The sequence below is a fragment of the Hevea brasiliensis genome, chromosome 14 (assembly GCF_030052815.1).
Source record: "Hevea brasiliensis isolate MT/VB/25A 57/8 chromosome 14, ASM3005281v1, whole genome shotgun sequence".
NCBI classification, from domain to species: Eukaryota; Viridiplantae; Streptophyta; class Magnoliopsida; order Malpighiales; family Euphorbiaceae; genus Hevea; species Hevea brasiliensis.
In genome coordinates this window covers 19,175,789-19,190,800 of record NC_079506.1, presented here as the reverse complement: position 1 = coordinate 19,190,800, position 15,012 = coordinate 19,175,789, and the positions used below count along the sequence as shown (strand labels likewise).

General features: G+C 30.6%; 1 protein-coding gene across 1 annotated transcript; it reads right to left on the bottom strand.

Annotated features, from left to right (window-relative positions):
- Positions 1-5,260: 5,260 nt before the first annotated feature.
- Positions 5,261-10,437, bottom strand: LOC131172835 (putative disease resistance protein RGA3). Its single transcript, XM_058134369.1, has 2 exons — positions 10,056-10,437; positions 5,261-7,927 (listed from the first exon to the last, which is right to left on the bottom strand). Exons 1-2 carry the CDS (start codon positions 10,356-10,358, stop codon positions 5,261-5,263), a joined length of 2,970 nt encoding a protein of 989 aa, XP_057990352.1. The 5' UTR covers positions 10,359-10,437.
- Between the last annotated feature and the right edge of the window lie 4,575 nt (positions 10,438-15,012).

The following is a 15,012-nucleotide window of genomic DNA, read 5'->3' as shown; positions in this document are numbered from 1 at the left end:
GTTGCCACCTTTATTTGATCAGTGATGAGCAAGTGAGGTTGCCATTTTCAATATTTAAAAAGGAGATAGAAAAAAGAGATAACGTTGTATTCCGGTAGAAGGGAGCCATAAGATTCCAACAAAATGCATTCAGGACCAAGAAATGCACCAGAACTAAACAAGCCTAGTTGACAATTATTCAGTAACGCCTATTTTAATGGCAATAAAACTTACTATTTCTATCTGAGAAGATTTATATTTGTACCTAAAATCCAATAAAAAAAAATTAAAATGTCCCCTTTGAACGATACAAGAATTTATTTTCTTTTGTTAATAATTAAATATCATTTTAATATATGCGTATAAAAAAAATCTATTTAATAAAATTATTTTTAGAATAAAATAATAAATTGACATATTTGTATAGTAAAATAAATCTATTTTAAAAACTTAACAACCTTGTTGTCTAATGATGCAGAACGAGGGTAATGAGTTAAAATAGTATAGACCTTAATCTTTTGTTATTTCCTCTGCATTGCAATGTTGTTTGCAAGGTGTCCGTTAAAATTCACATAGATGTTTAAAAACTTTGAAATATAAACTAAAAACTTTGAAATACAATAAGAATTTCTTACATCATTTGTAGGGCTGAGCAGATTTTGGTTCAAACTGAAAAAACGAATTGAACCAAATCAATTCAGTTCAATCGGTTTGGTTTTAAAATTTAATCAGTTCGATTTGATTTTATATTATAAAAATTTTGATTATTTCGATTCGATTCAGTTTTGAAAAGAAAAAATTGATTAAACCGAACCGAACAGAATTGTAATTTATATGTTTAAATCGATTCAAATCGAATCGAATCGATTTTTAAATTGATTTATTTTTATGGGAAATTTATGAATTATATTTAATTATATATATATTAATTGTTTAATTTCATTGATTAATGGTTATTAGGTTCAAACCAAAGTCAAAATTATACCAAATAACTTGAAAATCAAGTCTAAATTAAAAAATCAATCAAAAATCAAAACCGACCGGTTTAAACCGAACCGAACTGAAATAGAGTGGTTCGGTTCGATTCGTTCGGTTCGATTCAATTTTTCACTCATTTTGGTTCGGTTCGGTTTCTAAAATATATAATTCAGTTTTTATAATTTAATTCGGTTTAGTTTGGTTCGAACCGAATGCTCACCCTTAATCATTTGGTTACAATACTTGAACTAGTGATTCAAATGAGAGTTTCTGTAGATTTCTTGACCGTAGATTTTAAGTTGTCTCAACTTTAGTGATATCTATAAAATATAAAGAAAAATGCTTGAGGAATCAAGTTGATCCGCATTAATTGTGGAACAATAAGGATAGTAAAGTCATTTAATATATAAAATTAAGTTATTTTACTAAAATATCTTTTAAACTATTTTTATGGGAGAATACAAATATTTAAAATTTAAATTTTAAATTATGTCTATTGCATTTTTATTATAGCTACAAATTTTAATACAAATTAAAAGTTTATTTTACTTTTTCTCTCATCTTTTCTTTAATCAACAATTTTCTTTTTTCTTAGAACAAGGTTTACACATTTAAAAAAAAATATTTATGTAAATTAAAAAAACTTAAAAATAAAAATAAAAATAAAAAATATATTTTATTTATTTATTTTTATTTTAATGTGTAAATTAATATTTAAAAAGTAAAATATATATTACTTTATTATAATTAAACAAATGATCAATCTAAATTTAAATTGATTAAATTAACTCAGTTAAACTAACAATATAAATTAATTAAATTGATTCGATTAATGTATATATAATAATAAATAATTAATTAACATTATAATTTCAAATGAATTCAATTGACTTAATTAAAAAAATATTTCATAAAAATAAATTATAAATTTTTACTCAATTGAATCAATTAAAGGATTAATTCACTAAAATATATGACCAATTTAACATTTTACATATTTAATTAATTCAGTGAACTGAAATATATATTCAATTGAATCATTTAAATAATAATTGTTATAGTTGATCTAAATATATATGAATAATTGAACATAATGTGATATGCCGTATACTCAATTGATTCAATTAACTAAAATATATCTTCAATTGAATCATTTAAATAATAATTGTTACAATTGACTCAAAATATATATAATCAGTTTGATTCAATTGACTCAAAATATATATGGTTAATTAATATAATATGACATATTACATAATCAATTGATTCAATTTACTCAATAATAATTGTCACAATTAACTCAAAACATATATAGTCAGTTGATTCAATTGACTCAAAATATATATGGTCAATTGACATAATGTGACATATTAGATAATCAATTGATTCAATTTACTCAATTAAGGGCTTAATTAACAAAAATATATAATCAACATAACATATCAAATACTCAATTGATTCAATTAACTAAAATATATGATTAATGTGACATATCACATACTCAATTGATTCAATTAACTAAAATATATATTTCATTAAATCATTTAAATGATAATTGTTACAATTAACCTAATATATATATGATTAATGTGACATTGTACATAATCAGTTGATTTAATTTACTCAATTAAATATTCAATTGACTAAAGTATATGATCAATGTGATATGTTATAGAATCAAAATGATTCAATTGATTTAAATATATATTCAATTGAATTAATTAAATGATAATTATTATAATTGACTTAAATATATATGATCAATGTGATATTACACAAAATCAATTGATTCAATTAACTCAATTAAAAGCTTAATTCACTAAAATAAATTATTGATGTAATATGTTACATACTCAAATTGATTCAATTGATTTAAATATATATTCAATTGAATCCGTTAAATGGTAATTTTCATAATTGGCTCAAATAGATATGATTAATGTGACATGTCACATACTCAAATTGATTCAATTAACTCAAATGTATATTCAATTAAATTATAATTTTTGCAATTGATTCAAATGTACAAAATTAGTGTGACATTACACATAATCAATTTGATTTAATTAACTCAATTAAAAACTCAATTGACTAAAATATATGATTAATGTGATATGCAATATACTCAAATTAATTCAGTTAACTCCAATATATACATTCAATTGAATCAACTAAATTATAATTTGATAATTGACTTAAATATATATGATTAATGTAACCTTGCATGTAATCAATTGATTCAATTGACTCAATTAAAAGCTTAATTAATTAAATATATAATCAATATGACATGTCAAATACTCAAATTGATTTAGCTGACTCAAATATATATTAAATTGAATCAATTAAATTATAATTTTTACAAATGATACAATCAATGTGACATATCACATGTTCAGTTTATTTGATTTATTAAAACATATATTGAATTGAATTCACATAAATCCATGCTATTTACTCAATCCAAACAAACATATTAATGTATCTGTCATTGTCTAATTCAATTTCGTATCATAGATTAAATTTAAATTAATTTTAAATTGAATAATAATTATTTAATTTAAATTAAATTAAAATCATTTTTGATTAAAAATAAAATAATTAAATTTAATTAAAATCAAAAATTAAAATTAAAAGTAAGATGAATAATTTGATTTAATTAAAATTAATCCTAATATTAACCGGTCATATTTTTTTTTTTAACTAAACTAGCCATATTAAATGGCAATGGCAAAAAATTATACATGTTGTACCTTACACTTTTTATGTAACATACATGATTTTTGTCAATTGGTACAAAGTTGAGGAAAAAATAAAAAAGCCTCCAAACGATAAATATTGGCTAAGAGAAAATTGTTTCATCACAAATATTGGCTAAAGGAAAAGATACATGTGAATTATACTCTTTAAAGCTTTAATAAAATAAAATTAAAATAAATTTTCAAAATTAAATTTAAATATTAAGTATATGTTATTAAAATTTAAATAATTATATATATTTTTTTCAATATGTGTAGAGAAAATACGTGTAGATAAGAAGTTTAATTTTTTTTTTCTTGAAAATGAAAGCATAATTTATTACTATTAGTTAAAAAAGATGATACAGTTGAAGGGAAAATATTGAAAGAGAAAAGAGTAAAGGATAGATGGATATTTTACCTCCAAAAATATAAAGGATAAATAAGATATTTTATGTTGTTAAAAATCCTTTGATCCATATTAATTGTGGATCCACTTGATACCTCAATCATGATCCAAACATAAAAAAAATATCATCTAGTAAGTGTGCTAGGATATTCCCAGCATGTCCACTTTGATGATTAAGTTAATAACAAATAAATAATAAAAAAAATTAAAAAAAAAAAGAAAATGATCATTTAGCTAATATTATTTATAAATTATAAAAAATAAGTTGTATTTTCAATGTTACATATATGTAATAAATGTTTTAAAATAATTATTTATTATGTACAGCTTAAATCAACACTTCAACTATTAGAATTTAACAAATGAAAGGTACAAATGCCATTCAATAGATTACTATAAATTGCCTATATGGAGAATAATCAAATTTGTAGAATTGTGCATCCAACTCCTGCATGTAGGAATGAGAACCAAACTAATTAACCCCTTTAATTAAAGACAAAAGTAGCTTCGGATTCTTGATTTTGAAGCACTAACTTACCAGAATTAAAAATAGCACAAGATTGTTTCACTTTGCATATCCATCTCCATAGACATGTATCACTGCGTCATTAAATAAGATGAAGAGTAATTTACATTTTGTTAGAGAGGTTTTCTATTTATGCTTATAAAATAGTTCAAGTAAAATCTAGAAAAATCATATAAAAGAATTGAGCATTGAAGGCAAAATAATCAAGACCATGGAATTACTATCATTTAAGAAATGAAAAGAATTTAATTTAATAAATAGTAATTCTCACATATTTTTTGTGGTAAATTTGAAACTTGAGATCCTCTATATTATATTACTCTTTCCCCTGAATCTGTCTCTCCATATACGCGAAATTGAGAATATTTCTCTGTCAATATAACCATGGTTAGAATATCTACTTTTAAATAATTTAAATTGAAATTTAAAAGAACAAATGAATAAAAAAAATAAATAAATAACCCTCAAAGGCCATTAATTTTTTTTTTTTAATTGTTAAGATATGAACTGAAGTTAATTTTCAAAATAGAAGCAGCTTGAGCTGCAGCAGAACAATGTGAGAAGGAAGTGCACGTAAAAATTGTGAGGGTGTCAAAAGAAATACAGAATAAGAAATGGAAATTGGAATATTCAAAAACCTGGAGGTTCAATCTCGAGATTAGGGATGTGAGCAATCTTTGGCCAATCCACACCCTTTTCCTTCGTACATCTTGCAGACAACTTGCCGCATCCTTCAATCTTCAACTTCTGTAAAGAAGTCAGTAAATGCATTCCCTCAGGCAGCGATCTCAAATTAGGGCAACAGGAAATTTCTAGCCGTTGAAGTGAGGTGAGTTTGCTTATCCAATCTGGTAAAGCCATCAAACTATAACAACCATAGATGATGAGCTCTTGCAGGTTTGTAACAAATTGAAGCCCCTTTGGTAGAGATTTCAATTCTGAAAGAAATCTAATAGAAAGAGATTGAAGACTCCTGAAACTTCCCCATTCAATGACTTCACCATCATCTACAATAAGCTTGGGGCAGTCCTCGATTTGCATTTTTGAAAGACAAGGAAATTGAGCAAGTTCAACCCCACTCCTCCTCTCCTGCCTCCACCATCCTCTCAAATTATAGCAATTCATGAATTCAATCTCTTGCAGTGATGGGAATAATGTAATTGATGGCGATGCCAAAAAGGAAGGCTCCTCATCTGATACATACTCCAGAGAAACAAGTTCTTCAAGACAAAGGGTTTTTAGAGAAGGGAGTTGGTGCAATGGTGGTAGCTGCTTCAATTTTCTACAATGTAAAAGCTTAATTTCTACTAAATTTGTGATAGAAGACAACCAACTTGAAAATCTCACACCCATGAAAGATTCCACAACCAAGGATTGTAAATTTGGATGAGGCTCAAGCTTTTCTAAAAATAATTCATTCTTTTCAACTCCAGTCTCCTCGTAAAGAAAAGAATAATTCCAACGTAACACCAAACACTGGAGGTGTTTCTTTTCCCTTAAATTCACTTGGTTGGACTCTATCTCAACATTTTCCACATTTATAAGGTCATGGAGGACAATCCTTCCCTTAAGTTGGTTTAGGCTATTCAATTCATTTAGCATAGCCCCCTTAGAGCCTTCATCCCATGCCACCACAAAATCTGACAGTTGGCGCAAACAAGTTAATTTCCCCAATCCAATTGGCATGCATCTTAGGCTCTCACATCCATTAATCATGAGGCACCTAAGGCTGATCAATTTTTCTATATCTCTCGGCAATTCTCGAAGCCTTCTACAATATGAGAGTATTAGAGTTTGCAAGTTTTGCAAATTATTTATGGACTTTGGGAGCGTTTCCATCTTACACCTAGAAATGTCAAGATATCTCAAATACTTCAATCTTGCTATTGAATTTGGTACTCCCTTTATATTCCACCCTAAATGCAAGGCACGTAACCTTTGAAAATTTGAACCCTTTTTAAATGTTACACTTTCAGGAAAACTTTCAAAAAATAATGTCCTCATGCCCTTAACTTTAACCAGCATCTCAATTTCATTCAAAGAACATGGCCAATATACATGATGGATTCCTTCGCAAACATTCTCTACTGCAAAGTACCTATCCTTTGCCATTGATTGTGCTAGATCATGGATAAGATCATGCATTTTATAACCATTCATACTTTCTGACTGATGGAAGAATGATCGAGATGACAATTCATTGAAGTACTGATCTCCAATATCCTCTAAATCGTCATTCTTACTTGAACAGACAATGTATCCTTGCGCTATCCACAAACGAATCAATGTTTCTTTATCGAATTCGTAATCTTTGGGAAACATGGCACAATAAGTGAAACATTGCCTTAAATAAGTGGGCAAGTGACAGTAACTCAACTTCAGCACAGAAAGAACATTCCCATTTGTTTGAAATGACTTTAATAAGTCACTTTCTAAAATGGAAGACCACTCACTCTCTTTAGTTTTCAAACGCATGAGGCTTCCTAAACTCCTTATTGCAAGTGGAACTCCTTTACATTTCTTTACCATCTCTCTTCCAATTTTTATTAGGTTAGGATTCACTCCACCACCCCACTCTCCAAATGCTAATTTTTCAAATAAATCCCAAGCCTCATTGTCTGCTAGACCTTGCAAAACATATGGGGAATCCACACCCATGACTAATGCAACTCTTGTGCTACGAGTGGTGACTACAATTTTACTTCCAGGGGCACCTACTAACAAGTAATCTTTCAAATCATCCCATTTTTTCTGATCTTCATTCCATACATCATCTAACACCAACAAATACCTCTTCCCTTTTAAATTCTCTTTAAGACGAATATGCAGTTCCTGTAGTTCTAAATTAAGAACTTCACTATTAGTTGCACTTCCAAGGATCTTCTTAACTAGCAATTTCACCTCAAATTCCTCAGAAACACACACCCACATCTTCTTCTCAAAGTAATTTTTAACCTTTTCATCATTATACACCAACTGGGCAAGTGCAGTCTTTCCTAAGCCCCCAATGCCAACAATAGCATTCACAGAAACATTTCCTTGACTACTAGCTGGATTCAACAATGACTCAATCATTTTTTCCTTATCTTTTTCCCTTCCTATCATATCAGGTTTCAGTACAGAGGATGTCTCCCTTCCACTACTTTTATCTCTCACATCTATTATTATTTTCTTCTCTAAATTGAGGCTAGAAATTTCATTTTCTACCTCTTTTAACTTCTCCCTAATGTCCTTAATTCTATGGCCCACCTTGAGACGAAACCAAATCTGATTTGAGGAGGAAAAGAAGTCCAATACCTACACGTATATACAACAAGTTTTTATTAATTACTCTCTATGGATCTTGTGTATATGTGCTTTTTATATTTTTAATTAGACTTTTTTAAAATTATAATTTTTATTTACAATATAATTATTTTTAATTTACTTAAATTTATGATATAATTAATAAATAAAAAAACAACAATAAAATTTAAGTAATTAATTATAAACCTATTTAGAATGAGAAAGAATACATTAAAAAAAAAACTTTTATGTTAATAAACCAAATTTAAAAAACTTTTATGTTAATAAATCAAATTCAACATGAAATTATACAGAGGCTTTATAAATTATGTGTATAACAATAATATTAAAATAACATATAATATTTAAGAACCTCTATTGGATTAAGAATTTCAATAAGTAGGGCAAAATAAAACCCCATATGAATGTGATTAATTATACCACTTTTTTATGGTTTGGCAATATTTTTTTTTCCTTTCTTTTTCCACATGAATAATCAATTTCTCTCTACATTATCAAACAGTATTTTGATGAACCTTAAAATTCTTAATTTTATGCTTGTTTGAAGACGACATTGAAAGATAATGATACAAAATTAAAAAAGGAAAAACTTTTTCATAGATATATTAGTTAAATCAAAATTAAAATAGGATTAAAATTAATAGTTGAATTCTAATTAAAATATTATTAATTTAATTGAATATTAATTTATTTTCTTATAAAGAAAAAAATTTAGTGAAGAAGGATTTAAAAAAAATTAATTTGAAAAAAATTAAATTAAATTTATAAAAGCATTTTAATCCGTTCATACATTTATCCTCTCTTTCTTATTTATTTTTTTTAATAAAAATTTCATATTTACTTTGATCATATTTATTCATGAACTCCTAAATGTTTCAATATATATATATATATATATATTTTAAATAAAAAAAACTATTTTATATTATGATTGTTTAAAGACAACAATGATAACAAAAACATAAAAACAATTTTAATAAACATATTTGTTGAATTTAAATTAAAATAAATTATAATTATAGTTAAATTCAAATTCAAATAGCATTGATTTAATTAAATATTAATGTGAAAAATTTATTTTTATTAATTTAAAACATACAAGAATTAATTAGTAGCACAAAGTGGTTCTATATAATTTATAAATAAATATACAAATATAATTATTATTTTAATATTTTTAAAAAAGTTTAATTTTTTAAAAAGGATAGATGATGTTAATGTAGAAAAATATTTGAATTATTTTTATCAATTGAACATTCAAATTATGCTAGTTGTTAAAATTGAAATTAATGTAAAAGTTTGTATATTAAATTAATAAAATTAAGAGATCTGACTAAATTAAAAGAAGTTTACAAAATTTGGAGTTTATTGGTCATTTGGCATAATAATAATAATAATAATAATAATAATAATAATAATAATAATAATAATAATAATAATAATAATAATAATTTAAACAAACTTTTTTAATAAACAAATTAATTGGCTTCAAATTAAAATAAAATCTATTAAATTTTATATGAAAAGGAATTTATGAAAGAAAATTATAATACAGTAAACTTCGTCAAGAAGTTTGCAATTGAATGTCCAGAATTTTAGAATCAATGTAGAATTGCATGTCCAAAGTTAATGATAAATTTATAATTAAAAATAATTTAATTTCATAATTTTAAGTATCTTTGTTTTATATTATATTTTATATTAGACAAAATGAATATTTAGTATTAAATTATAATTAATTTATACCTAAATTAATAAAGAAAATATAAATTGAAATTGAAATATTTAACTTTTCAATATGGTATGAATATTTTCTTCTATAAATATATAAATATCTTTTATTTCATCATTATTTATTTTTTTGAAAGGACTTACCTATCATTTTATTAAGAGCTTGTTTGGTCTAAAATAAATTGCGAGAAATTATGTCTACACCTAAAAATATTATAATAGAAAATAAATCATATTCAATATGAATTTTATTAATAATATTCGTTCATAAATGAAATAAATTCAACGTCTAGCTAATAGATCCAAACACTGTATGTATGCAAGAAATAAAATAAACAGAGTCATGTAAAAGTAAAACAATTGCTTATTTATTTGCATTCATAAATACCTGTGTTGCGACTTTCCTTTGGCCTTGCACCATCCCCCTCAAGTCATGAGTTGCCATCTCATCTACCAATTCCTCCGCTTCATACACAATATCTTGAAGCCTCCTTATCCAAATTTGTACAGCATGGCTCTGCTCTTGCTTCTCCTCAGCATCTACAAGTACAGCTTTTACAGTGGAGAGAGAATTTCCAAGCTTCTTTAGATCATCTCTGGCACAGCAGACCAATCCAATTTCTTGGAAAGCAAGCGACCCCAGCTTTGTTAATACTTGTTCTAAGATACTGAATGGAATTTGTCCAGCCATTATTAATTCTTGAAGAATCGTGAGAAAGATTAATGGAAATTGGAAATGAAAAAGATTGATGATAATGGAAATGGAGATGAGAAAGATTGATGATAGATAGGTGAGTCTGAAGTCCGAAGATGCATTTATAATCCTTACAGAAAGAATCTGCATTACTTTGGGTAGGAGAAGGAAGTAAGGCATTCATTTCCTCCTTTTCAGAAAGTGTAACAAAAAGGAACAAGTAATGAATCAAAGCAAAAGAGCAACCCAACGACAGGAAAGGAATATTTTTTGATTGATCTTTGGTTAAATCCTGGCTGAGAACAACTACTAAAAAAAAAAAAAAAAGCTTTATCTAATTTTTTCCAATGTTAATTTCTTTTAATTGTTTTTTGAAAAAATCATTTATAATAAAAGAATTCAATTAAATTCACAAAATTAAAGGATTGAATTCTTTCATTCCAGCGTATAAGAGTCGTCTCTAAGGCTCTGAGAAGAACAATATTCAATTAAGTTTGATCTAATAATTTTTTTTTTAAACAGCCTATCTAATTAATATCTTAAAATTGAAAATTTTTTAGAATATACATGTCATGGTTATGAGAAAAATAGCTAAGATTGATCTAATTGGCAGTACTCAATCAACACTCCCATTAAGCAATTGCAAAAGTTATTTATTTTTGGTACAATCTGTGGAAGTAATTTTTCCTCTCTTGACGTTGTGCCTCAGTGCATGTAAGTTACAAATTACAGTATCAAATTAATCCTAAATCAATTCCCTTGCATGGCGTGAACCAAACGCTGCTGCTCTGATAGAAAACCTGAAGCCAATTTATTGGTAAGTATTAGTCTTTTCATGATTAATTAGTTTATCACCAATGTAAAATGATATATATTTATTGGTAAATATTTTTAAATCAAATAACATTGTAGATTAAACTTTTTTAACTTTTCACTACGAATTTTTTTTTTCAATGGAATTTTTTACTATTTTCATTTTTTTCTTATATGTTGGACTTTCTTTTATATAATGTTTCATGATTAATATATTATAAGTGTCTTGAATTTAGGCCCATTGGAGTTTGAAGCCCAAAGCCTTACATGAAAGGCCAACGGTTGCACCACATAAATTGATTGCTCATGACAAGGAAGAGTATTCGTTGAGTTGAAGCCCATGATCCATCATGCAAAATTCTCCGGCTGAACATTACACATGAAGCTTCTTCCCACCATGAGCATGGCTAATCTTCTGTATTGCGAGGCATGCATGCATGCACTCAATCACCATTTTGAAGGGTTATTAGGAAGTCTGTGGTGTTTCTTTGTAATTACTTTGCTTTTATTATTTTCAATATTTAGATAATAGTGAACATGAACTTATAAGGAATGATTCTATGAGTAGAAAGGTAGCTGTAAATGTCCCTGGTCAATAAATTGCAACTTCGTAAGCTTAACAATTGTTAGCAGAATAACTTTAAGGCATTTGACAGTGTAAATCATGCCTGTGTTCCACCATTTTTTTGTCCAATATACTAAGTCAAGTTTTCTGTCCATATGAAACTCATTTCTTCTCCAAAGACTTGGTGCTTTTAACATAAGGAATTACTAAAATACATTTGATCAACTAAAGCAAAAAGCTAATCTCAATTAATTAACAAGATTTAGTTAGTGGCATAATCATTACAGTTAATTAGATTCTTAGTTAGTGGCTAATCATTATAGTTAATTAGATTCTTTCCTTTTTTTTTTCTTTTAAAACTAAAAAAGGAGAGGTGATGGTGTTGTCTCAACATAAACGGAGGAAATATAATAAATGGTGCTCCCTACATATAGATAGTATAGCACAGATTACTAAGTTGTAAGCGATGAAACAAAGAGAAGAACCAAGATTTTCCTCGATAAGCCATCCTAATCCTCTTCAACTGAACAGGGCCTGTTGATACCATATTTTGGCCGATCCCCAAAATCAATAAACTTTGAAATCGATCCCTAACACTGAGTCTCCCTTCGCCAACTAACTACATTTCCGATCTCTCCTCAAAAGGAATCCAATCAATACTAAGTCCCCATATCATTTAAAGCCTCACCGATCTCTCGAACCAATTGTCAAGTCCCCTGATCAGTCAATTATATTTCCGATCTTCCTTGTCAAACGAGATTGAATCAACATTAGGCCTTCGTGCCACTAGTCTTATTGCCGATCTCTCATTTAAAAGTTTGGGAATAATAAAGTTAAGGTTTCGATCCGGTTTAATGATGATCCCGATCTTAAGTGTTCAAGTCAAATTTTCAATTTTAATCAAGTCCCGTTTAGCGCTGGTTCTCAGCCGATCTCATGTTTATAGTGTTTTCCGACCTCTTACACTTAGATTAATAATCACTTTTAGTTGTTGTGATATGATCAGACAAGTGCTTAAGCAATTTAGATACTCTCCGATTCCATCCATTCATTGAACAAAAAGGGAATTTCATTTCATTTCATATTAAAATTTATACAAGTCATTCGGCTGGGGGGTGACCCCCCAGCCTGATCTATATTTTGTTCGCTCCCTCTCTCACCTTCGGCCTCCTCCTCACTTTCCTCTTCGTCTTGGGGAGCCAGGTCGACCATCCAGGAGAAGTCCTCCTCGGGATAACGCTTCTTGAGCTCGGCCAAGAGATCCCTGTGAGCATTCACATAAGCGCCGGCCTCCCTTGTCACCGCCTCTTCTTCTTTCGCTTTGAGCTCCTCAGTGAGGTGAGCAACTTCACCGGCCCGGAGCGCCTGAACTTCTTCAAGAACATGAGCTCGCTCGGCCAGAACATGACCTTGCTCGGCCAGCTTATCCTCGTAGAACTTCATCCGCCCCTCAATTTTAGATATGTAGTTCTGAGCGGATGAGAGATGGGATCGGAGGGAAGCCACTTCATGACCCATCCTCTCGACCTCCTTACCCAGGCGGTGAGCCTTCTCCCGGACAATGTGCTGGTTCACCAAACACTCCACGTTCAGGCTCATAGACCGGGTCAGGATGTCATCAAGATTGTCCGGGGACAGCCCATCCCGATCCTCCCGAAGGCAGATGGAGGACCCCAAGACCTTAGCAAAACTTGGGTTCTCTCGAACTGTGCAGTTCTTCTCCAGCGAGTGGATCAAGATTTGGGCACCGCGGGAAAGGGTTCTCACAGGTGGTTGGGAAGGACCCCCTTCCGCACTCGAAGCGACTGGAATAGGTGGAGGCGGCTCTTCTTGATGAGGAGGAGACCGAACCACTTCCACGTCAGAGATCGGCGGCCCCGAGGGTTGAGACGAGCCTCCTTGCATCGCCCCTGGATCATGACTGGGCATCTGAAGCAGCTCGGACCACTTCATCTCCCGCACTTTCCGGGAGACCTCTCTCCTCCACTTTCGGCTCTCCTTCGAAGCCTTGTCGCTTGCCATACCTGCATAAAGAAGAGGTCAGTGAGATCGCTAAGGCCCAAAGATCAGAGATATAGAAAGTACCGGGGCCGAGGTCAGAGAGCTGAAGCCCGCGTTCTTGGCCGGTGATCAGTTGCATCGTCCAATGATGCAGTTCGGCAGTCACTGCATCCAGACAAGAGAACTTCTCTCTGGATGCCTGATCCTTTAGTTCCATTACTATTAGGCCCTCTTCCCTATTCAGGGTGAGGCGCTTCGGAAGTAAGGGGCCCTGGTGCAGCCAGCTGCGAGGGAAACCCTCAAAGCCTTTTGGAATTTTGCTCCTCAAGATAAAGAAGCGATTCTTCCAATTCTTCAGAGAGGAAGGCAGATCGGTAAAAAGTCCACAATGGGGTTTCGCCTGGAAGAACCAATACTCGTCGTCCTTTCGACGAGTCAGTCTATGTAGTTCGGCGAACACCTTAGCTGTAGGATTGATCCCTTTGGCTCGGCAAAGGCCTCTGAAGGCTACTAGGATCTGCCAGGAGTTCGGGTGAACTTGGGCTATGCACACTTGGTGAAATTTTAGGACTTCCTTGAAGAAGTCATCGAGAGGGAACCGCAGCCCGGCTTTTAATTGTTCCTCGTATACCATGATCATATCGTTCTCTTCGAAGGAGTGATCGGCTCGAAGATCGCCGTGACACTTAATGAGTTCGTATGAATCAGGCCGGATGTTATACTCCTGGCTGAACGACTGCAGGTCGGTCTCCTGAAGGATTGATGGCAGCTCGTCCATGGGAAGGTTTTCTTTCCCTGAAGAATGTAAATGCCTTGAGGGTGCTGCTTGACCCCGAGCTGGAACAGAAGTCCTAGGAGGTTCAGGTCGCACGCTTGGTCCGACCACCTCCACTTCATCAGACGACCACGAGATCTGAACGGAAGGGGGGCTTGCCGCTCTCTGACCCTCGGCGCCACTCATTTTCAGAAAAGGGAGGAAATTTAGACTAAAATAAATATCAAAACCCTTACCGGAGTCTGATCGGTGTCGGAAGAACTTGAGAAAACGAGAGAATTCTTGAAATTGCTCGCGAGAAGGCTGAAAATGACATAAGGGAGCAACTGGCTAACCCTTCCCCTATTTATACCCGTCCGAGCATTTAATGCTCACAGAGCCCCAAGCGGCGCATCGGTTAACGAGAACTGCCAGCCTTTTCTGACACGTCTCACGAACATTCCAGAAATTCCATAAAGAGATCGGCTAGTTAGAGAGCTGCAGATCAAGGTGTCTTG

Excerpts from the sequence above, each read along its gene's own strand:
- LOC131172835 (XM_058134369.1), bottom strand. The coding sequence starts at position 10,358 with ATGGCTGGACAAATTCCATTCAGTATCTTAGAACAAGTATTAACAAAG. Across the intron at positions 7,928-10,055 it reads AAAGGAAAGTCGCAACACAG|GTATTGGACTTCTTTTCCTC; the intron begins GTATTTATGAAT and ends ATATACGTGTAG.